Genomic DNA, 25216 nt, shown 5'->3' with positions numbered 1-25216 from the left:
CAGATGGTCGGGAAGGAAGGGGCGCAGCCGCCGTATCAGATGGAGTTGATACAGCGCTGTCCGGCTCACAGCTGACACCTGAGCCTCCATGGACAGCTGGGAGTCCAAAATGACCCCCAGGCTGCGGACCTGGTCTTTCAAGGGTAGCCGTACCCCATTCAACACTAGGTCAACATCCCCCAGCCTCCTCTTGTCTCCCACCAAAAGTACCTCAGTCTTGTCAGGGTTCAGCTTCAGCTTATTCCTCCCCATCCAGCCACTCACCATCTCCAGACATTTGGACAGGGATTCTACGGCCAACCTTGGTGAAGATTTAAATGAGAGGTAGAGCTGCGTGTCATCCGCATATTGATGACACTGCACCCCAAACCTCCTGATGATAGCCCCCAGTGGCTTCACATAGATGTTAAATAGCATCGGGGAGAGGATGGAACCCTGTGGCACCCCACAAGTAAGTGGCCACGGGTCCGAAACCTCCTCTCCCAGTGCTACCCTCTGGTACCTGCCGGAGAGGAAGGACCGGAACCACCGCAATACAGTGTCTCCAATGCCCATCCCCTCCAGGCGGTCCAGGAGGATACCGTGGTCAACGGTATCAAAAGCCGCTGAGAGGTCGAGGAGAACAAGGAAGGAGCATTCACCCCTATCCAGAGCCCTCCTCATATCATCCACCAAGGCGACCAAGGCCGTTTCTGTCCCATGCCCAGGCCTGAAGCCCGACTGAAATGGGTCTAGAGAATCAGTTTCTTCCAAGTGTGCCTTCAACTGCACCGCCACCACCCGCTCAATCACCTTGCCCAAAAATGGCAGATTTGAGACTGGGCGAAAGTTGTTCAGAACTTGAGGATCCAAGGAGGGCTTCTTTAAGAGTGGTCTTATAACTGCCTCCTTGAGGGCTGTTGGCATCACTCCCTCCTCAAGGGAGGCGTTCACCACCGCCCTGATCCCTTCACCCAGTCTCTCTCTGCAGCTCATAATGAGCCAAGATGGGCAAGGATCAAGTAAGCAGGTGGTCGGCCTTACAGATGAAAGCACCTTGTCCACTTCATCAGGAGGAAGAAGCTGGAACCGATCCCACAAAACCGGTTTGCCACAGGCCGCCTCTTGCTCACTAACTGTATCCACAGTGTGCAGAGTAACACACCTAATCTGATCAATTTTATCTGCAAAGTGCCTTGCCAAAGCCTCACAGGAGGCCTTAGAATGCTCCAGTGGTTCCGGAGCCACAGGACCGACCAGGCTCCGGACCACTTGGAACAGCCTCCTGGGGCAGCACTCTGCAGACGCGATGGAGGCAGCATAAATTTGCAGTTTTTGCACCCTGTGTTATATTACCTTAAAAAAAGGACTGTGGAGTAGTTGCTTGCCACCTCTGACAATGGGATCTTCATAATCAAATTGCCGCTGCAAAGCTTCAGGAAGGCCTTTAACTAGAGCAGCTAAGGCACTGCCAGTGAAACTCTGAAAAAAGTATCAAAACACAGTAGTAGCTTCTAAATGGCTCTTGATAATGGCTGCACTTTGTAATTAATAGGTGGTCATTTAAACTGCTAAATGTCTCTGGATTCTTTTGGGGAGGGGGGGGAAGAGCTCAACTGTGTAACTACGAAATCCAAGTTTGCAGCTACACCAGTACTGCCTGAACCGGTACCAGCTACACTGTACTACAGCTACACCGGTACTACCAAAGCAGATTTGTTTTATTCCCTGTTTTGTGGTAATTATCACATAACCCCACACTATTTATTTATTTTATTACATTCTGTACCACCCAACAGTCGAAGCTTCCATACTACCCAACAGCTGAAGCTATCCTAGGAAAATACTCAAGCCACCTTTGACTAAGCGAATATCTGCCTGCAATTTGGTAATTTATGTGAAATCCATCAATCAAGTATCCAGTAATATATAAGTAAAATGTTATTCAATTCTAGAGTTTGAAAAAGCCACAAAAGTTGTATGACATTACATGGCTGGTTAATTGTGGGAAGGTTGCTATGGATTACTATATCTTACAATTTAACCCAGCATTAGAGCAATGTCAAGAATTCAAGACAGTACCATTGGAAGGCTTGTTCTTACCATAGTTCGTGCTTCACCATCATTATCTCCCAGTATTCGATTGATATTAATTGACTGGCCAAACTCAGTAGTTAGCAACTTTCGCAGTCTTTGTAAGGCCCACATTCTGTGGCCAGCAGCTAAAAGAAGAAAAATAGGATGCGCATGAAGAAAAATAAATGCAAATGTTTAAAAATCTGTATTTAAATATACAAATCAGAAACACTTCCAAACTTTGCACCTACCTAGAGCACTTAGCTGAGCACATGCTGCTAATGAGGCTGCTAAGCGAGGAACTATGCTCCTATTAGAAGCAAAATTCAAGCGAAAATCCAGTAAACATGTTACTAAATCCATTGAGGGGCACGAAAGAATGCAGCGATCTGAAAGAAGGTCTTTTGGACCTGTGGGCAAAAAAATATTAGCCACTCTTCAATTCAACATTTGTGCTCATATTTTTTTGAAAAAGACTATTAACTGCAACCCAACCTGGGCCATTGGGAAAGGAAAAGGAAAGAGAAAAATTTAAATATGTAACTATAGTTTAACCAAAGCATGACAATGGCGACTTTACAATATACAATTCAAAATTGATATGAATTCACATGGCCACTGCTATTCCTATAATGATTACAATTATCACATGACAACCAGACCATTAGAAGTTTTCCTCATGCTGGCTCTCCAAACGATAGCCTTTTTATCACGGCATTTGGGTGCCATCAGTGGAAGAAAAGCTCACAATGGTTGAAGTTCTTATAATGTAAATTAGATGTTAAACCAGGGGTAGGTAACCTTTCTGGGCTGTGAGCACATTTGGCAATTTGAGAAACTGTCCTGGGCACCACCACAAAATTGCTGCCATGGGAGGCATGGCAAAGTAGAAGTAACTTGCCCAAAAGACTGAGTACACTGCAAAGGTGGAGTCTGAGCCTCAACACACTAAACCACCCTTTTGAAACCACAGTTTTCAGTACCAAAACAAACCTATTTCACAGGAATCCCAGCTGCCAGTGAGAAAATGCATTGATTAAAAAAATAGTGGGAGGGGTAGGGCACCAAGAAAGGTGTCTGTAGACACTTGTTATTTAATGCAGACATACTCTTTCCTCCTGTTTAAGTTGTTTGTTAGGTTACTAACACAACTTGTCCTGGTAACTGGGCTCAGGTACAAGTATGACAGTTAGGGATGTATGGATTTTATTGAATCTGTTCCATCTGTGTTTCACCAATGGTCAGGCAACTTTTGTTCGGCCATCTGCTCATTGACAGAATCAGATTTTTTTTAGGGATGTACAAGAATTTCATTGCAGTTGCACAAGGGCACATTAGCACAAGTGCAAATTTATGCAAATCCACCCCAGCCCCACAGTAAAAAAAACAAAACAGTCTGTTGCAGAAACTGCAAGTCAGATTCATAGAAATCCAAATTCACTTGAATCTGTTGCATATTTCTTCAACATCCCTAATGCCAGTACAATTAATTATTCTATCCTGTAGCTATCTATGACATTCACCTGCAGCTGGCATGATTGGATAAACTGTAAAGCGCCAGCCCCATCCATTCACAGAACCATCACTGATGAATTTCCATTTTAATTCATCGCCTGGAATGCGTAGCTCACTTGACCAGTCAGACCATTCACGACCTGTACGGTTGGGATGAGAGAGACAATTTAGATTATAAGCTCCACAAGGCTGGGACCTGTTCTTTTTGTTATATATAAAAATGCCCTATAAAGCACCATACACAATGATGGTACTCTTGCCAACAAATTTAGCTTCACTGAGGACTGCACAAGCTATTTCCAAAACATAACACAACTATTTAACACAAGTTCCAACCTAACTCTACTTGCAGCAGATCAATAAGAGCAAAAAGAATCCAGATTCAACTATTACTGAATCTTTGTCCTGAGACACTGAGGAAACAGCAGTAGTTTCCTGGCAGTGTTGTCAGGAAAGAAGCCTGGCAGTAGTTGTCAGAACCAAGCGTTTTTTTTGTTTCACAACTTTTCATAACTACACTGAAGTTAAGATTTACAAGGCACAATGAGAGTATGAACGGGAAAATTAAAAATGTTAAGTAACAAAAATAGGCATGCCACAAAGTGTGCAAAGGAATTAATAAAAATAGTAGCACATGCCAGAAGTTCTACTTATGTCTACAGGGGAAGGTGGGGGAACCTACTGAACTCCATCAGTTAAAATCTATCAAATGTATTGAGAGTTAAAGATTATGGTTACTGTTCCATAATACTGCCTGGTTTATCAGTGTTTCAGGCTATTGCTCCTCCAAAATCAATAAAATGATCTGCAACATCCAAAAGTTTTGCAGATAAACCATTAAAAGACGATAAATATTCAACACATGACGAAGCAATCTGACATTTTGTATCATTACCTGATCTGACGGAAACTATCCGGTTGACCCCATCCATGACAGTGAGTGGGTCATGGCGTCGCTCTGTAGAACACTGACGGTCAAATTCTACTCTAAGTCCTTCAGCACCTAAAAATTAAATGCAATGGAAGTCAAACAAATTGTCTTTTAACAAATTGTAAACACACCATGAAGTCATGTTCTTCACATTTTGATCAAATGTTTTGTGCTCTATATTTAGCAAGATTATCTTTCCTGGCAAGATAATTTAAAGCCTTGCATAATGAATATCTGAAGTGCAATCAAACAGTATTAATAGGTTTGCATACACACTTGACAAGTACAACTCCAAACTTGAACTTTAGCTGTGTAAAGCTCTTCAGCTGTGTTGTGAATCAATAACATGGAGGTTTCTACTAAAGCAAGACATTTGAAAGGGTTTTAATGGACAACATGGACACAACAACTTCTGAATTGACTGAAAACACCAACTCCTCAGTTATGTAATAATAGATAACAGATATAAAAACCATTATGTTGCATAAACATTAGTGAAATAATGGGAAAGTTTTACCCTTTTATCATCCTAACCATTACAGCTGTGTGCCCAGGGACAATCAAGCAATCCTTACGTAACCTTAAGGACAACTCACATACCACTTTTTGGATCTACATTCAAAGAGGCTCAGGAGGTTCAAGATGGAACCACACATTCTTTCAGTTTTCGAAAGGAACCTGAAGGCAGCCCTATATATTCACAGAATAATTTACAGAGGAAGCACAGATGTTGTTTCCATCTTTCAGTGTACTCCTCATGGGAATTTAGTACCTGGAATTTTAACAGTGCCACTGGTGGAAGTATCGTCTGTATATGGATGACTACTTTCCACCACCACAGGTTGGGAAGATAGACGACCGCTTTGTGAATCAGTTGCCACATCTTCCAACTCTGTGACACACAGCTCCAACAACATATCAGCAACCTGAAAAATAAAAATATTTTGTGATTCGCTCTTTGTAGGCATAGGCTGGGTTCACACAACATGCTAAGCCATTCTGCAAATAAGCCACGGTGGATTGGTTGTTCGCAGAACAACCCACGTTATGCCCGACAGATCAGGCTTGCTGTGGCTTGTTCTCCTGCTCCTTCCTCCTCAGTCCTCCAGTCAGCTCTGGCACATATCCCAGGGCATTTGCGGTGGAACCTGTCTTGTCTCCTTGTCCCAGCCACCTCCCCTCCCTGCTCCAATTGCTACCCCCTTTCGTTCAAAGTAGGTAACATTCAAGGAAATTGCAAAGGCAAGCCTGCAGTCAAGCTAATTTGTGCACAGTTGCCAAGGACTGGTAGAAAAATAGTACTAAGGGAGAGGAGGAACCCATCTGCACAATCGAGAAGCACCGAAAAAGGGGGTGGGGGAAATGCGACAGCAATAGGTGCACCAAAATTGTGGGGGGTTGGGGGGTATTGCCCCTGCAGTAGGCTTCGACCTCTTAATTTAGAGGTGCCAAGATAGTGATAAATCAGATCCAGGTTTGCTTTACAAGGAGTACTTTATTGAGTACTCCTTGTAAAGAGTACTCAGAGAGCTTCGGCTATTGGGCGGTATAGAAATGAAATAAATAAAACAGAAATAAATAGAGTACCATCGCACACAGGCATACCCAATGGTTGGATCAGACAGCTTCTCTGATCCCAGAGCCATGGAGTAAAATGGGTTTTATACCATACATGTTAGCAGTGAGGCAGCATGACAACAGCAAGCGTTAATTAGCATTCATTCCCAGCATAGACTAGCAGTGCTTGGTCAGAAGGAAACTTTCCCAGCACAGCCACCTGCAGCTCAGCATAAACGTAGCTTCACTTCCCAGGCACATCTTGATAAGACAGTCTAACTCGTTAGTATGGAATGTGCTGAGGCCGCTATTGACCTTTGGTTCATCTCACATGCTCAGAGGCCCACTGGCAAGGGAATTGCACTAATAATGAACCTAAGCAAAGCATTGTGGATCTCTAGGCCCCTCTAATACTACAGGTAACTTGGTTACAGGCCTGGGGCCAATACAGGGGGTGGGGAGAGACAGACCGTATCACTTGCTATTCAGTATTGAATTGACAATTGTCAGCGTCTGCCTTCCATTCAACACTTCCCCAAGTCTCCAGCAAGTCCAGAAAGGGGAGATATTTGCTCTCTCTGCTTTTTGCAGCTCCTTCTCAGATCAGTTACTGCTGTGGTTAGCATCTCAGGGCAGGGGAGCCAATATCTCCCCTTTCTGGAATTGCTGGAGACTTGGGGAAGTACTAAATGGGAGAAGGACACTGACAAGTGTCAGTTCAAGACTTAATAGCGAGAGGATTTCATTGCCAAGTGGTAGATATTGTCCCGGCTCCCCGTTTTTGTGCACCTACTTTTCTCACTTCAGCGCTCCCTTTGACAGCTGAAACGTACAAGTAAATTGACAAGGCAAAGCTACATATACCAGACAGGCAGATCTGTGTTCTTGAGCAATTGCGAAAGAATGGGGAAAAATAATAAAAATACAGCCCCATCTGCATACTCCCATCGCCCCAAACATTTTTTTTAAGGTGGCAAACAAGTGATGGTCCCTCCAAAGTGCCGTATGGAGATTGGTGGAGGGGCAGGTACTGGCGAGAGAAGCTGGAGGTGGCACAGGTGAGATTGCGAAGAGCGGCACAGGCTTTTTTGCAGCCCTTGCCAAGCAGCTCTATAGCTGATCTCAGCAACCCACAATAAAAGTGCTCTTCAGGGTTTGGACAACCCACCACAGGTATGAACAACCCTACAACAAGCCATGGGTCCTCAGGATAGTTTGTTCAGAAAAAATAAGCCACCTGCGGAAAACACACCAGGTTCAGACAACACAACACCCCACCATGGCTGGCTGCCAATGATGGGTTGTCATGTTGTGCAAACCCAGTCATACACGCTCCCCATTCCTTTCAAAGTTAGTCAATGTTGGGAAGGAGGCACAGCTTAGTGGTGGATCACCTGCATTGTATGCAGAAGTTCCCAGGTTTGATCCATGGCATCGCCAGGTAGGGCTAGAAAAATTCCTGCCTGAAACCCTGGACAGCCACTGCAAGTCAGTGTTGACAGTAATGGATTAGATATACTAATGGTCTGCTCAGTATTAGGCAGATTCCTGTGTTTATATGTTCTAAGTATAGCATGCTATAAAAATGCCCTGTTTTATTTATTACATTTATATCCTGCCTTTTTTCCTCCTTAAGGAACCCAAGGCGGCTTACACAATCCTCATCCTCCATTTTATCCTCACAACAACAACCCTGTGAGGTGGGTTGGGCTGAGAGTCTGTGACTGGCTCAAAGTCACCCAGTGAGTTTCCATGGCAAAGTGGGGACTAGAACCCGGATCTCCCGACTCCTAGTCCAACACTCTCGCCACTACACCACACTGGCTCTTGTGGTGGCTCACACTGTTCATGCGCCTGCCTGAAAGTGTGTAGAGGGCAGAAGTGTGCACACAAGCCCTGCCTCCACCGTCCCCGGGTGTACGGGCTGCTCTACAGATCTCTGCACATTCTGCATGAACGTCCGAAAAGGAGTTTCTAAGCATGTTCAGCTGAATGCACTTAGAAGCCTCCATGCAATCAGTTCAGAGCAAGGGGGCAGGGGAGAATCCCCTTGAAGCTTTCTTCAAAGAAAAACCGAGGAGACAGGAACCCAGTTTTCCCATCAATTTGTTACATATGTGCACGCCTTCCTTCAAAATGTCAGCCTTGCTAGGTTGATCTTTAGAACTGGAAATGTGTAATGTCAGTTCAATTATAGATTACATGGAGTAATTACGGACACTTTGAACACGTATTTAGGAATCACACTTTGCATGCGTGCATGCGCCCGCATGAAGTAACATTTCTTAGTGCTTGCAGCAATTTTTAACATCTAAGCAATGTCACCATTAGGAATTTCAATATACTTAGAAAGCATTAGAAGTACAGAGTAACCAATGCAGCAACTCTGAAATCACTTTAACCAACCTGAGGGTAAGCAGTCCCCATGCCTGACAGCACAGCTGAAAGAACCTCCTTTCCCTTCTCTCCGGCACGAGTGGACACAGCCAGCTTTAGCAGGTCAACCATAACTCGGGTGTCATCTGGTACCAGGAGACCAGTGAATTCATCCAAGTACTGGGGCTCTGGACCAGAGACTTTACTTTGGCTTTCCACATCCTTTGAAATAAAATGGAAGGTAGATGAAGAGAATACATGGACACTTTTAATAATGAAGGTGAGTAAAGACAGAAGCTCCCACTAGACAAGACCAGAGAATCACCCATCAAGGAAGTATAATATCTACAGCTCTGGATTCTACAGACTATCAGACTATTTTCAGTCCACCTGCTAAATCTGTATTTTTAGCACTTCAAAAATGATATATACAGCCACAAACTTAAATTATTATTAGATAGTTGTCCCAGCAAATCTAGGCTACATTTATGTCTAGGCTCTATAGAACTTTTATATGAAACACGGTGAATGCTAGTCCATAAAGAGGTAGATAACTGTTTTCTGTTCTAATCACATAGGAACAGATTCTACAGTATCTGGCCACCCTACAACCCAGCTTGCACATGGTGCATTGTGTTACATATTCTGCATAAAGGCTCTCAATCACCATGCACATTCAGTTAATTTTAGAGAAATATAATCAGTATACATTAGTAAAAATGAGCAACAGTACTTCTTTGGTTTTGGTCATGGTCTCTGCTATTATACTGGCTGCTCCAGGGTCATCTGTGACGGGAATGAAAGGGCGAGATGAGGCTGTAGAAGCAGAGGGAGTCACAGCAGAGGGAGTCACTGCATCTTCTGTAGAAGCCACCTAGCCAAGCAGAACAGCATGACAGTAACAAACAGAACTGATTAAAGCAGACATAGCAGGATTTTGCAAAACCAAAACCGTAAATTAATATTATGCAATACTGCCTAGAGGTGACACTTCAGGGCCCAATTATTTTCAGTCCTCCAAAAAAATCTTCATCATGGCAAGAGGTCATCAACAAGATGCAAGCCAAATATGTGTAGCTAGCTTGCCAAATCTCGCAGTGGCATTTTTACACCAGATTTCTATTGCAGAGACCTCCAGTAAGACAAATAACTGGAAGAGAGATTTAAAATGAGATTACAAAACTGAAAAATTTTGAAACATGTATTTTAGGGTCTACTTTTAGTGTCTACTACTTTGGTAGTTTATTTTCTCAGCTGTGGTCAGTTCACTCTACACAATTTCTAAAGTTCACAAGCTGGATTGCAAACAAAATGACATAAAACATTTTACATTGAAATTCTAGGTCTATGAAGTGTAGGCAAACAAAGCTATTATTGAGCGTTCTCTAGAACAGATCAACATTACTGCCCACCTTTTATAGTAGTTTCTAATACTTTTATCTGGAAAAAATAGTACCTCCACTCTCCTGTCTTGCCATGGGTTTGGACTCAGTCTATCCTCTACATCTGTTGCTAGCATACTTTCTTCCCCATTGGGAGGACTGCCTGTGGAAGCAAGGTCTGGAGGTGGTGCAGGAGAAGAAGACAAACACTCCACTGGTGCAATCATACTCGCAGGCATCAGTGCTCCAACCACAGCATCCCTAAATCAAAAGCAAAACATTCAGCATATTCTCCTCTTACATTACGCCATTGCCTCACTGGACAGAAAAGACAACAGTTTACCTCTTGGCCTTCTTAGTCATCTGTGATCAAGTTGTACAGAATCATGGCACTTCATCCAGCACTAGCATTGACAACCCCCTTAATCCAAGCATTCCCAATAGATGTGAGTCCAGAAAACTGAAGAATGTAGGTTATTACCCCTTTTAAAATACATGGTAAGTAGAAAGGAACAAGGCAAAGGGCCTGAGGACAAGTAAAACATTTTCAAACTTAAAACAAAGCTATCTTAAAATTAGCTAGCAATGACTTTGCTTGGTCTGCTTTGGCTAAATAGAGCCGCATGTGCTCAAACGTGTCTTTTAAAGCGCCCACTAAAATCTGACCTGTTAATAAGTGGGTTTAATGCCAGACTGAAAAGTCATGTGATTGGAACTCCATCCATTGGTCTCTAATGCCCTGGCAGCAGCAGGGATGGGTTGTATCATGCACGCACGCATGCACACAGTCACCTCTCAGCTGATGCAACAGATCTTTAATCAATTACAGATAGTTTACTTGCATGTTTTTATTAAATAAGCACATTTTCTTCAGAACCTCCCACAAGTATCAGGAAAACTGGGTCCAATAACCAATTTGATACTAAAACTGATTTAACCATGAATCTTTATGCACATGCTCACCTGGCATACATGATCTGCAGTGCTGTCAGTATATGAGATAACGCCTGCTGTTTGGCAAGGTTGCCATCTAGTGACAAAAGGATCTTGGCAAGCGAAGGCCGGTTAGGTTTGGAGCTGTTTGCACCACTGATTTTGTTACTGGCAGCAGAAGAATCTGCATCTGATGGGACACCTATAGGAAATAAAAGATTTCCAAGTTTTCCGTAATGAAAAATTTATACACAGCATTCTAAGCCAGAGAAGAGCAGGTATACACAAGGATATCAGATAGTTTGGCTCACAACCTATTTGTACTAAATGTCAATACACAGCTATATTGTGTATTGGCCCTTCCTTCTTCATTCATCGGTTCCACTTCCTCTGCCTCCCCACCCCCCCAGCTGATGCATGCTCTCTCTCTTATAACAACTCAAATTCAGTGGGGAGAAAATGTACATTCTACCATTAGAATGACTCATGCTAATTAAATGAATGTATCGGGTTTGCATCTTTAATTTACTGTCAATTTTCAGTTCAAACAATTAGTATAAGAAGGCACTTTTTAAAGAAAGACCGTGAACAAGAAATCTTTGCATCAAATGCATGCTTAAAGCAAATCCATTGTTTCTCTTTCTTTCCTCTGTTTCTAGCTAGGCACTGTTGCCCTGTCCAGCAACTAATTTTTAACCATACTTTGGTTAAAGGCCATACTTTGAACTGCACAAGAACTCAAGAGCCAGAAATCTTGACTACTGCGATGACTATCACACAAGTAAAGGCACAGTCCAAGTCTTTCACTCATACATAAATACACACACACACGAGCAATGGAATTCTTTGGCAGAGCTTTCCCTCATGTGCTTCTATTGCTCACTACTTTCCTGTGTCTTGGCTTGCAACAGAAGTTAGCAGCTGAGCAGCATAAGCGCCTATGCTGTTGTTAAAATGGTAGCACAGGGATTAAAGAAGCCTTTGTCTGTGTCCCAGCTTGCACAGAAGAAAGCAGCTGAGTTACGCAGGAAGAGGGATCAAGGGTTATAGCTCAGGCCAGATGGGAACATCCTGGGGATCTGAGTTGCTAGACCATTAGTTGCCTCTCTCTATGGTAGGGTCTTCTTTTTCCAAAACACAACAGTAATTTCTTCATTCTTCTCCTTTCCCACCCCCCACGCCATAGATATTGTCAGGAATGAATCTAAGCATGTGGAGATAGCTAGCAGCTCAGACCCAGAATGGGAACAGCCAGAACAGGGGGAGGCTCCCTCCCTAGTGAGCTCAGATATGGCAAGGCATTCTTCTCAAGACCTTGGCACACAGATGGCTTGGCCTGAAGGGCCCCCCCTTTCCTCCTCCACGAGAACCCATGAGGTCTTGTGGGGGGAGGAGAGTGAGAGGCGTGACTTGAGGGATGCTAGGGTCCATCGCAGAGTGAAGCAGGAAAAGTCAGAGGTGGAGCTCCGCCAGGTTGGCTATGTGCAATAGACTACGTAGGAGGGAGCAACTATAAGGGAGGCGCATCCCCCCTAAGCTAGTCTGGCCAGGAAGTTCTTGTTCAAACTGCAGGCAACTTCTCTAACTTCCACTTCGGCTCCTCTATTGGTATTCGTAATTGTGTGGAGTAGCTGTTTCCTTTGTAGCATGAGAGTTTCCTAGAATTTGCATTTGTAAAGAACATGGTCAACTAATAAAGTAGTGAGCCTGAAGCCTGGTATTTTGGAGTGTGTTGACTGCAAAGGGAGAGGAGGAAGGAACAGAGAGAGAGAGAGAGAGAGAGAGAGAACAAAGGAAATAAATGCTAGCCCTATATTACCCAAATAAGATGCGCCTAAAGGGTCTCTAGCTGTTTGAAAGAGAACTGGTTCATGCACAGAGGGGGTAGCTACATCCATGGTCGTCCAAGCCACACTATGGGAAGATCCACATGCAACACGAGTTATTTTCTGGCCTTCTAAACCCTGCACGAGAGTGGGCTTTCTGTTGACTGTAGTAGTCCCATTTCCTTGCTGTCCATGATCATTATCGCCCCAAGCATAAACCTGCCAACAAATCAAATGACTGTGTACATAACTCTTTTCAGTTAGCTTTTTATATATGCACATACAAAATAATGGGAATAACTTAGTATGTAAGCCACAGAGTAACATCTCACATAGACAGAATTGTGCTCTGAACCTAATTATGTACTTATATGCCCCTCTCCTGATGAAAAGTGTAGGTTAAGCAATTGTTTTAGGGCTGCAGTATTCATGTTTTGAAAATGTACGCTTTCAAGGTTTTAACTGGATGCCAAACAAGCAGCACAGAAAATGCATCATTCAATAATCCAATTTAGGTTCTCCATAATTTTTAGTCTGAATGAAATTGGAGCAAATTATTTGCACAATGATTTTGGAAAGGCTTTGGTTCATTTCTTATCTCATTGCACTAGAAAGAAATGCAGTGTAGCTTAAAAAAGTATATACTAACTGCTAGCTGACACAGAGTCTAAATACAGACCAAACAAGCATGAATAATAATCTCAGGAAGGAACACACCCACCTACCCCATCAGTGAACCCATGTGCCCTAGTATTTCCAAACACAACAACATTACATCCAAAGCACTTGTCTGGCTGCCATTTCTGAAGCAAGGTGGGTGACAGTGAGGAACAGAGACTTTTAATGGTCATTGCACCTCACCTCCAGAATGCCCTTCCTGTCCCTCCATCTGGGTTCCACATTGGTGAATTTTTAAAAGAACCTGAAAACGTTGCACTTTAACAGGACTTGATGTTGCTGTTATATTTTCTGTTACAGAATGCATTACCAGCTAAGAAAAAGTATCTGACAAATATTATTCTATTAGCTAAGAGAGATCTATTTGGTTCTTAAACAGACCATATAGTAAAAACAATTATTTCCTTATTAAATTTATATCCCATCTTCTCACCAAAAATGGCGCTCAAGGCAAATAACAATTATAAAGATTAAAACAAAAAAATTAAACATAACATAAAAATAAATCAATTAAAAACACAACAATAAAAGAAAGAAATGGCACCAACCAGTTAAAACCCCAACTAGCTTACATGCCAAAGGCTTGCCTAAATAAAAAAGTCTTTGCCTGCTGGCAGAAATACAACAGAGGGAGCTAACCTAGTCTCCTTCAGCAAGCAGTTCCAGAGTCTATGAAATGTAATACAGGAATAATTGCTTCTGCATTTTATCTATGAAAAGATTAAAACTGTATTCGAAAATATCCTACACCACCATTAGAAAAACACCATTCTACTCGATGAGCAAAAAAGAACCACAGCTAAATGCTGGCAATGGTGTTAAGATATTCAGTGAATTATTCCGCTGCAGCATTCTTCAGCATTTACTAATTTACTGCCAGGGGCTCCAATTAAGTTTGGAACAGGTTATGTGAAGTAAATCCCATTAATTCAGGTAATGGTGTTCAGAGCAGGTGGACAAGCTTTTCTTACCTGCCCTGTATCAGTGACTGCTAGGCAATGGAGTGCACCTACGGCTACATGCACTATCTTCTTTCCCCTCAGCCCTTCTACTACTTGGGGTTTTCGCACGTGAACATCAGTACCATGTCCTAGCCTGAAGTAGTCTCCTTTGCCCCTGAAGTCAAAACAGCAAACTGTGAATTCAGAACATTTACATAGCTCTAAGCATTTGAAACCACCATGTTTAAAACAGTCAGAGATATAAGAAAAAAGATTTCTCTCCACACCTGAGCAGAAAGGAAATCAAGTATTGGGGACAGTTGAGATGTTATGATGATTTCTCATATTCTACATACAGCAGTTTTCCCTCCTTCCCCAGCCCTCCACCTTACCACAATCCGTGCCATCTCCCATGCTGTTTTAGAGGAAAGAGTAAGTGGTGGATTGGTAACTCTTTTGCTTGTGGTTCAGCAACCGAAGGAGAGGGCACTGAAACAGCACGCTTCAGGAGGATAGATTTGGCCCAGAGATTCCTGATCTGTAGCTTACAGGTTTAAAAAAATCCATCTAGGTTTACTTTTTTCAAGCTCATACAACAAGTCATAGTTATCTAATGACCTGGTTTATATGACACGATAAGCCATGGTGGGTTGTCACCATGGGTTGTTTCAGGGTAGCGTGTCACAATGTCCGAACCTGGAGGGGGGTTTTCATCATGGGTTGTTTTCCATGACCAAGCCACCCGAGAACCCATGGCTTGTTGTTGGGTTGTTCAGGGTAGCTTGTTTTCAGCGTGGCTTGTTGTGATGTCCCAACCCAGCAGGGCAATTTCATTGTGGGTTGTTGGGAATGGCTAGAGAGCCACCCAGCAAAAGTGACAAAAACCCCTGCCACTCCTCACGATCCTGCTAGTGCCACCACCATCCTTCCTCATCCCTTGTCGGTGCCCTCCACCCCATTCTCTTAAAAATCAAGAAGAATGGACACCAGAGAGCATGCTGAACATGTTATCAACTTTTTAATTATTACTATTTTTCACTCTTGCACAAGTGCACACATTCAAAAGTCCGCTGCTATGAAATTTGCATAATTTCCCCTTTTTACTGCTCTGCCATGAAATTTGTGTAGATTCACCGATCCTTATCGCTGCTCTGCCTTGAAATTTGCATATCTTTACCAATCTTACTCACTGCTCTGTAGCCGATATGCATATCTGTCAGCTAACAACAGAGACCAGTGGAGGGAAAAGACAAGTACTAAGGGGTTAGGGGAGCCGAAAGTGACTTCCAGCTGTAGGAGGAGCTTTTTGGGCAGGTGTAATACTTCAGTAGTATGTGAAAAAAAAATTAAATGTGTTCACTAGCAAGGCAAGCATCAACATGGAGGATGACATTGCAAAGGACATTGACAAGAAGGGAATGTTGGTATGCTGGGCTAAATGGCAGACAGGCTGTCTTGCGCAAGACCCCAAATTTAAAAAATAAATAAATTGCGAACACATTGCTGAGTTCATAAGGGCTCAGAAAATTATACACATTTGGCAATCTGATGCCAGGGGCGGGGGGAGGTATTTCCCTCATGAGTCACCAACCCCAGTGGACCAATTGCAGAAAGGGTGCTGATGAAAGGAACAAGGATTTCTGCTGCAACGATGCCTGGGATACGTACTGGGAGCAGACGGGAGGACTAAGGGGGAGGACTAAGGGGGAAAACAACCCACCGCAAGCTGCACTGCACCAGATCATCTGTCAGGGGTAATGTGGGTTATCAAGCAAACACAGTGGCTTATCTTCAGTGTGGCTTAGCGTGACGTGTTAACTCACCCAATGAGTATGAATTTTTCCCCCAATGGAAAGGTTATGCATCAGTGAACCAATGCAAAGGACTAGTTTTCAAGTGGGACAAATGAATTGTATAGTTATGAGATTGTTACTAATGGATTCTAGTTTAAGAATTTCAGAAAAGGTACTAGAAAATTAACAAAGCCAGTTAAATTTATGCACTGAGCTTACTCTTCAAGACTGCATAGGAAACAGTCACATGATCAGCTGACTTTCTGACCCTTGATTAGTCTTGCTGAGTAACACGTAAAATTTCTGTTATGCAATATACCATATTGTATTATATTCTTACCAGTTTGGTTGATTTTATGACAATAGTGAAGAAATCCAATTAGAAAACAGCCATAGTTACATGCATATTATACATCTGACTTTACACAACCTACCATGTCCATACCACCCCAGACTTGGTAAGAGCCAGAGAGAACTGAGCTCCACATTCAATTTGGCAGACTCCTTGGCCATTCAACCTTTCAATATTCTGAGGAATGTTGCATCCTTCACTGCCTCCTCGACCCAGTTTTCCAAAGTCTCCATCTCCCCAGGAAAATACTAGCCCTAATAAAACAGACCTGCATTAAAGACTGTAACTGCAATACTGCAATATTACAGCTGCAATAAGGAGGTGATTGCTTACCCTCATCTGTCAAAGCCAGAGTCTGAGCATCTCTGCTTCCACAAGCAACTTGAATGACCCTATGACCAAGAAGCACTTTAACCTACAATACAGAAAATGCATGGTCTGAAGTGCGTCTATTGCAAATTGTATACTATTTACTCAGTTGAGAGACATTAAACCTTGGCCAATTTAGATCAAAAATTCAATGTGTCACAGTGAAGGGCTCCCTAAGTCAAGAAAAACCAGATTTGAACCTTTCAAAAGGTACACATGGTCTTATTCCAGGTCTCAGGACAGGAAGACTGAAAGAAAAAGGAAGTAAGGCTAACTGGGAACTTTGATGTTTGTGAAGGACAGACGCAGAGAAACAAAACAAAAACAAACAATCCCCCAAACTGGTCGGCCCTAGCAGCTGACTGACTGAGCCATCTTTGGATCCAATCGAGAGTGACAGGTTTAGAAGGAAGCTTACTGTTCATATGCCTGCTTAGGTAGCACATCTTACACTGAGAGCCCAATTTTTGGAGAATTATTTTAAAATGTCACCACACTACATAATGGGCGCGTTCACATGACATGCTAACCCATTGTGGGTGGCTAGCCCAATGTGTGGATAGCGCACCCGACAGACAGTTGGATGCACACACACACCATGCATTTGTTGTCTCTCCCACCCTTCCCCCTCAGTCCTTCAAACACCTCTGCTCGGCATCCCAGGAGATTTGGCGGCAGAACCCGTCTTGTCTGCCCACAAGCCAAAGTCCCTGCTCCGATCTCGGTCGGAGCCCTTTAAAAAGAAAATAATTGTTTTGCACTCCTTTCCCCTTGCCAGCAGCAGCCCCTCCAAAGTGCCCTACTGTCTGTCGGGCACATAAACCATGTGCTGCGGGTTGTCGGCAAAACAACCCACAGTGCATGGCTAGTTACCCACGATGGTTAGCGTGTTGCACGAACATGCCCAATACGTAGCGGGGTGGCATTTTAAAATAAATGTCTGAAAACTGAGCTCTCAGTGTAAGAGGTGCTACCTAAAGAGCACACCCTACATCTTTTTTTCTTTTTTTTTTGGTGCCCCTTTCCCCTTGCCAGTAGCAGTCCCTCTGAAGTGCCCAAATGGTCCCGAAATAAAGGGACCATTTGCACGTATAAAACGGGGCTGAGAAAATGTGAAAAAAATTCCCCAGCCCTGTTTTTCTCAAAAAATATAAACAAAGGGCTCTGACTGCGATCAGGATCACAGTCGGAGCAAAGACAGGGGGCTTGGGTGGAGCTGGGGGGGCAGCAGCAGACCAGCGGCAGACAGGTCTGCCAGTGGCATGGGGAAAGGGACCCTGGCAGTGGCTTGGCCATGATCATGAAAACCTATTGCGATCACTCAGGAAGCGTGGCGGGGGTTCTGCCACTCTTACCGAACAGCTCATTGGTCGTTGCCCTTTATCCACGATGGGATGGGATGGCCTGGCCAGGTTTGGACGACACACCAACCCATTGTGGTTAAACAACCCCTACAATGGACCATGGGTTATCAGGGTGGCTTGTTTGAGAAAAACAAGCCACCCTGATAAAACTAGTCTGGGTTTGCACAAGACACTAAGCTACTCTGGTTGTTCAAGCGATCATGCAAACACAGTCAGTGGATGTCAGCATTTTGACTGCTTTTCTACTTTTACTATACTTCAACAAGTGTGTATGGTAAGGTGACCTCAGACAGGAAGAACATCTTATGACTTTACCATCTTCGGTTTAAGTTGTGTAGTATTGTCCCCATGACCAAGTCGACCGTATTCACCAAGGCCCCATGTATACAATTCACCACTAGAGGTGATAGCAGCACTGTGAGAACTGCCGCAGGCAATATCACGGATACGTTTTGTTTTCAGTGCTTCTATCAGCCTTGGTTTATCGCAGTTCCTGAAAAGACAACAACACAAATCCCAACATGAAATATTTTTGCTTAATCACTAAATTAATGAAATGTTATATTAAGAGTAATTTAAGTCTATTGCACAGATTTTGCTTTTTTCTATCAGATACTTTTTTTTAAAGTGTTGGATGAAATGCTTGGAAAAACAGAGTCCAAATACTGATGCATTATAATAAAGAATTGTCACTAAGATACCTTAAGAGCAATAAATTATCTAAAGTAAAATATTTAGTATTCAACTTCCTACTTCTTATTGCTTCCTAATTCGACAATCCTCTTCACATATAAATATCACTAACAAATTGAAATGGGTGTGACAAAAATCCAGCAAGCCCAGAACAATAGCAAAAATAACATTCTTACATTCTACTGAAGTGTCCAAGTTTCCCGTCATCTCCTTCACCCCAGGAGAATACCTTTCCATCAACAGTTAAAGCCATAGCATGGCGGCCACCTGAAATGGATAGGAGTAAAAGACGGTAAACAAAGTACCACCAAGGCAGAAAAATTAAACAGTAGAAAGAACCCCACTGAACAGCTATGTTTGTAACAGTAACTTTTCTGCATGCCCATCCATGACAAAATGCCTTACTTACATTGACTTTATTATTAAATAATATTTAAATATCCAATTTGGCTTAAAGACAGGGAGTCAAGGAGAACTCGGCTGAAAACCACGCTACAACTCTGTTTTTACCTAAAGCAGAAGAGAACCTCAACAACTGTTGAAAGTCTCTGTTGAACCCAAACAAGAGCAGGAAAATGATACTCAGTTCAAAATATAAGTAAGATTTTTTTAAAAACGCTAATGCAGTGGTTCCAATCAGACTAAATCATGAGAACATCAAATCAATTTCTGGGACAATATGCACACATTTTGTTGCACTTGTCCCAGTTTTGCCCACTTCAAAACACAGAATGTAGCAAGCAGAAGCGAGGATGTCTGGCATTTACACAATAATATAAGAAGAGTCATGCTGGATCAGACCAAAAGTCCATCTAGTCCAGCATTATGTTCACACAGTGGCCAACCAGGAACCAACAAGCAAGACATGAGCGCAACAGCACCCTCCCACCTATGTTCCCCAGTAACTAGCATACATAGGCTCACTGCCTCTGGTACTGGAGGTAGCACATAGCCATCAAGACTAGTAGCCATTGATAGCCTTTTCTTCCAGGAATTTGTCTAACCCTCTTTTAAAACCATCCAAATTGGTAGCCATCACTACTTCCTGTGGTAGCAAATTCCATAGTTTAACTATGTGCTGTGTGAAGAAGTACTTCCTTTTATCTGTCCTGAATCTCCCAACAATCAGCTTCACAGGATGACCCTGGGTTCTAGTATTTTGAGAGAGGGAGAAAAATGTCTCCCTATCCACACCTCTATCATGTCTCCCCTTACCCACCTTTTTTCCAAGCTAAACAATCCCAGCTGTTGTAACCTTATCTCATAGGGGAGATGCTCCAGCCCCTTGATCACTTTAGTTTTCTGCATTTTTTCCACCTCTACAATATCTTTTTTTATGTGTGGTGACTAGAACTGTACACAGTATTCCAAGTGTGGTCACACCATAGAGTTGTATAAGGACAGTAAGATATTGGCAATTTTATTCTCAATTCCTTTTCTAATTATGCCTAACATGGAGTTTGCCTTTTTTACACTGGCCACACACTGGGTTGACATTTTCATTGAGCTGCCCACCACAACCCCAAGATCTCTTTCTTGGTTGGTCACTGCTAGCTCAGATCCCATCAGGTTATACTTGAAGGTGGGATTTTTTGCCCTAACGTGCATCACTTTACACTTGCTTACATTGAACCGCATTTGCCATTTAGATGCTCATTCTCCCAATTCAGAGAGATCCCTTTGGAGCTCTTCACAATCCCTTTTTGTTTAAACCACCCTAAATAATTTGGTGTCATCTGCAACCTGGCCACTTCACTGGTCATTCTTAATTCCAGATCATTTATGAACAGGTTGAAAAGCATTGATCCTAATTAGGGATGGGCAGATTCCCTACCTGCCAGTCCGTGGGGAATCTGTCCACGGAGGGGAGGCGATTCGTTCCTCCCCCTGGAATCCTCTTCAGCTGGCTCCACTCCAAGGCAATTCTGCGGAGCCACCAGCCAGCTCCAAGGCACCAGCAATACAGCCGCCATGTCGTATCGCTGGCTGAAGGGGACTTGGTTGACTCCAGATGCAAATAGTGTCCAGGATGCCATTTGCGGCAGTAAAGGCCTTAGTTTAAGCTAAATGCAGCCATTTACGGCTACATTTACCTTAAACTAATGCCTTTACGGCCGCAAATGGCGTCCTGGATGCCATTTGCATCCACAGTCAGTCCCCTTCAGCCAGCGATACAGCATGGCAGCTGTATCACTGGCAATCCAGAGACGGAGACGGAGGATACGGCCGAAGAGGATTCCGCGGCGAGGCGCCACCTCGGACTCCGGGGGGCCAGATTCTTTAGAATCCGGCCTCATTGGAGTCCGTGGCAGAATTCTCCACCATCCCTAGTCCTAATACAGATCCCTGTGGGACTCCACTCTTTACTTCCCTCCACTGGAAGAATGTACCATTTATTCCTACTCTCCACTTTCTGTTCCTGATCCATAAGAGGACCTGTCCTCTGACTGCATGATTGCCAAGTTTGCTCTAGAGTCTTTGGTGAGGAACTTTGTCAAAAGCCTTTTGGAAGTCCAAGTAAACAATACCTACTGGATCACCCCTATCTACATGTTTACTGACACTCTCAAAGAGCTATAAAAGGTCAGTGAGACAAGACTTTCCTTTGCAGAAGCTGTGTAGATTCTTTTTTAGCAGGGCTTGTCCTTCTATATGCTCACTAATTTTATCTTTAATAATGCCTTCAACCAATTTACCCAGAACAGATGTTAAGCTAACCAGCCTGTAATTTCCCAGATCCCTGCTGGGTCCCTTCTTGAAAATTGGTGTTACATTGGCCATCTTCCAGTCCTCTGGTATAGAGGCTGACCTTGGTTAGAACATCAACAATTTCATATTTGAGTTCTTTTGGAACTTTAGGATGGATACCATCTGGGCCCAGTGATTTGTTTTCAATTAATCAGTAAGATTGAAAACTTCATCTTTTGTCACCACTATTTGCCTCAGTTCCTCAGACTCCCTTCCTGAAACCATCGGTTGAGGCACTGGTATCTGTCCTATATCTTCTACACTGAAGATGGATGAAAAGAATTCATTAAGCTTCTCTGCAATCTCCTTCTCCTCCTTCAGTACTCCTTTAACTCCACTGTCATCCAATGGTCCAACTGCCACCCTAGCTGGTTTTCTGCTTCTGATATATTTAAAGAATTCCTTATTGTTGGCCTTGATATTGTTAGTGGTATGTTCTTCAAAATGCTTTTTTGCATCTCTTATTGTCCACTTATTTATTTATTATTTATTTATTATTAAATTTATTAATCGCCCATCTGGCTGGTCACCCAGCCACTCTGGGCGATGTACAACATACCATAAAACAATTTAAAACAATAAAATTCTACCATAATTTTTTTTTTTAAATACCCTAACCCACCCCAAATGCCTGCCTGAACAACCACGTTTTTAATGTACGACAGAAGCTCATTAAAGAGGGGGCATGATGGAGTTCCCTAGGGAGGGAGTTCCACAGAGTGGGGGCCACCACAGAAAAGGCCCTCTCTCTCGTCCCCACCAGTCTAGCTGTCCTGGCTGATGGGACAGAGAGAAGGCCATCCGAGGCTGATCTTGTTAAGCGGCCTGTCTGGTGTTGCTGGAGGCGCTCCTTAAGAAAGGCTGGGCCGGAACCATATAGGGTTTTAAAGGTCAAAACCAACACCTTGAATTTGGCCCGGAAAACAACTGGTAACCAGTGCAACTCCTTCAGCATCGCCTTCGTGCAAGCTTGTGCTCCCTTTTGTTTTCCTCACTTGGGCAAGACTTTCATCTTCTGAAGGAAGCTCCCTTTTCTCTAATAATTCCCTTAAATCCGCTCGTTAACCATGCTGACAACCTCTTGGACTCGGTGCTACCTTTCCTAACCCAAGGTGTACATTTTAGTTGTGCTTCTATTATTGTGGTTTTGAGTAATCTCCAAGCATTTTGAAGGAATTTAATCCTCTTGACTCCCCCTTTTAACTTCCTTTTCACCAGTTCCCTCATTTTAGAGAAGTTTCCTCTTTTGAAGTCAAAAGTGACTGCGTTGGACTTCCTGGGCAATTTTCCACATAAATATATATTAAATCTGATAGCACTGTGGTCACTGTTTCCAACTGGCTCAACAACATTTACATCTTGTACTAGGTCTTAGGCAACACTACTTAGGATTAAATCCAGGATCGCCTCCACTCTAGTCAGACCAACTGTTCTATAGCACAATCATTTAGGACACTGAGAAATTTAACCTCTTTGTCATGACCAGAACATGCATTTATCCAGTCAATTTGAGGGTAATTGAAGTCACCCATTATTACAACACTTCCCCTGTTTGGAGGCCTCCCTGATTTCATTTTCCATCTCGAGGTCACTCTGAGCATTCTGATCTGGGTAGCACGTTCCTAGCACTATATTAGTTTTGGAGCCTGTTATTGTCACCCACAGCGCTTCTGTGGAATAGCCTACCCCTTTTAGGTGTTGTAGTCTGCTCAACACTATGCCTTCTTTGATATACAGGGCAACACCTCCCTCAATACACCCTTCCCTGCCCTTCCTGTAGAGTTTATATCCAGAGATGACCGTATCCCACTGGTTTTCTCTGTCCCCACAGGTTTCTGTAATGCGCACTATATCCAGGTTTTCCTATATCAAGCACTCCAACTCTCCCATTTTGGCTCGGAGGCTTCTAGCATTTGCATAAAAACACCTATACACAGCATCCCGCCCCAGATGCCCCTGGTGTGTGCATCAAGCACACTCATTAAAAATGGGCAACATACCTATGTACATTCCATCCCAAAGACAAAGCAATGCAAGAAAGCAAAGTGGCTGTCTGATGAGGCTTTACAAGTAGCTGAGGAAAGAATGGAAGCGAAAAGCAAGGGAGAAAAGGGAAGATATAAACAACTGAATGCAGAGTTCCAGAGAATAGCAAGGAGAGGCAAGAAGGCCTTCTTAAATGAACAATGCAAAGAAATCGAGGAAAACAACAGAATGGGAAAGACTAGAGATCTCTTCAAGAAAATCGGAGATCTCAAGGGAACGTTTTGTTCAAAGATGGGCATGATAAAGGACAAAGAAGGCAGGGACCTAACAGAAGCAGATGAGATTAAGAAGAGGTGGAAAGAATACACAGAAGAACTATACAGGAAAGATCTTAATGTCCCTGATAGCCATGATAATGCAGTCAATGAACTTGAGCCAGACATCCTCGAGAGTGAAGTCAAGTGGGCCTTAGGAAGCATTACTAATAACAAAGCTAGCGGAGATGACAGTATTCCAGCTGAGCTATTTAAAATCCTAAAAGATGATGCTGTTAAAGTGCTGCACTCAATGTGCCAACAAATTTGGAACACTCAGCAGTGGCCACAAGACTGGAAAAGGTCTAATTACCACCCTAATGGCAGAAAGCGAAGAAGATCTAAAGAGCCTCTTGTTGAGGGTGAAAGTGGAGAGTACAAAAGCTGGTTTGAAACTCAACATTAAAAAAATGAAGATCATGGCATCTGGCCCCATCACTTCCTGGCATATGGAAGGGGAAGAAATGGAAGCAGTGACAGATTTTACCTTCTTGGGCTCCAAGATCACCGCAGACGGTGACTGTAGCCATGAAATTAAGACACTTGCTCCTTGGGAGGAAAGCTATGGCAAACCTAGACAGCATAGTAAGAAGCAGAGACATCACCTTGCCGACAAAGGTCCGTCTAATCAAAGCTATGGTTTTCCCAGTAGTAACATATGGCTGTGAGAGCTGGATTATAAGGAAGGCTGAGCACCGAAGAATTGATGCTTTCGAACTGTGGTGCTGGAGAAGACTCTTACGAGTCCCCTGGACTGCAAGGAGGTCAAATCAGTCCATCCTAAAGGAAATCAACCCTGAGTGCTCATTGGAAGGACAGATCCTGAAGCTGAAGCTCAAATATTTTGGCCACCTAATGCGAAGAGAAAACTCACTGGAAAAGACCCTGATGCTGGGAAAGATTGAAGGCAAAAGGAGAAGGGGACGGCAGAGGATGAGATGGCTAGATAGCATCACCGATGCAATGAATATGAACTTGAGCACACTCCGGGAGACAGCGGAGGACAGGAAGGCCTGGCGTGCTATGGTCCATGGGGTCACGAAGAGTCGGACACGACTGAATAACTGAACAACAACAACAACACCTATGTTCATACACCTGGGAACCTTGATTCACCAGCATGTGTACAAAGTTGTTTAAAGATTCAGATCTATTGTCCACACTTTCCCTGCTATGGGAAGCACTTATAACAATTATGTACTTATAGCAATTATGCCTGCCGCATACAACACCCCTGATCTAGGAGTTAGTGTATACATGGAGAATTCACTGTTTAAAAATTAGGCCACATGCAGGATATTGGGCTCAGCAGAGTGCAACAGCCTTCTTCTGTAGTAGGTCCAAGAAAATACAGACAGCATAATATAGACCTATTAGTGCAACGTGCCCCTCCCACAGCCTTT

The 25216-nt window shown here is 43.3% G+C and overlaps 1 protein-coding gene across 11 annotated transcripts in view; it reads right to left on the bottom strand.

The window, feature by feature from the left end:
• HERC2 (HECT and RLD domain containing E3 ubiquitin protein ligase 2) overlaps positions 1–25216 on the bottom strand; it is a 131374-nt gene that overhangs the window by 21896 nt on the left and 84262 nt on the right. For all 11 annotated transcript variants that reach the window (XM_084844336.1, XM_084844333.1, XM_084844338.1 and 8 more), the window contains 16 exons: positions 18942–19032; positions 18388–18565; positions 16673–16754; positions 16422–16593; positions 14225–14369; positions 12569–12794; positions 10780–10951; positions 9891–10077; positions 9168–9308; positions 8465–8656; positions 5274–5427; positions 4466–4573; positions 3579–3710; positions 2307–2465; positions 2083–2201; positions 1336–1461 (listed from right to left, as the gene is read on the bottom strand). In XM_084844336.1, the coding sequence (XP_084700462.1) occupies positions 1336–1461; positions 2083–2201; positions 2307–2465; positions 3579–3710; positions 4466–4573; positions 5274–5427; positions 8465–8656; positions 9168–9308; positions 9891–10077; positions 10780–10951; positions 12569–12794; positions 14225–14369; positions 16422–16593; positions 16673–16754; positions 18388–18565; positions 18942–19032 (2384 nt within the window). The remainder of the gene's footprint in view (positions 1–1335; positions 1462–2082; positions 2202–2306; positions 2466–3578; positions 3711–4465; positions 4574–5273; positions 5428–8464; positions 8657–9167; positions 9309–9890; positions 10078–10779; positions 10952–12568; positions 12795–14224; positions 14370–16421; positions 16594–16672; positions 16755–18387; positions 18566–18941; positions 19033–25216) is intronic.

The sequence above is a fragment of the Heloderma suspectum genome, chromosome 3 (genome assembly GCF_057233095.1).
Source record: "Heloderma suspectum isolate Gila_16-S chromosome 3, 16-S_ref, whole genome shotgun sequence".
Taxonomy (NCBI): Eukaryota; Metazoa; Chordata; class Lepidosauria; order Squamata; family Helodermatidae; genus Heloderma; species Heloderma suspectum.
Note: the sequence above shows the minus strand (reverse complement) of the source record. Positions and strands in the feature narration are given on the sequence as shown.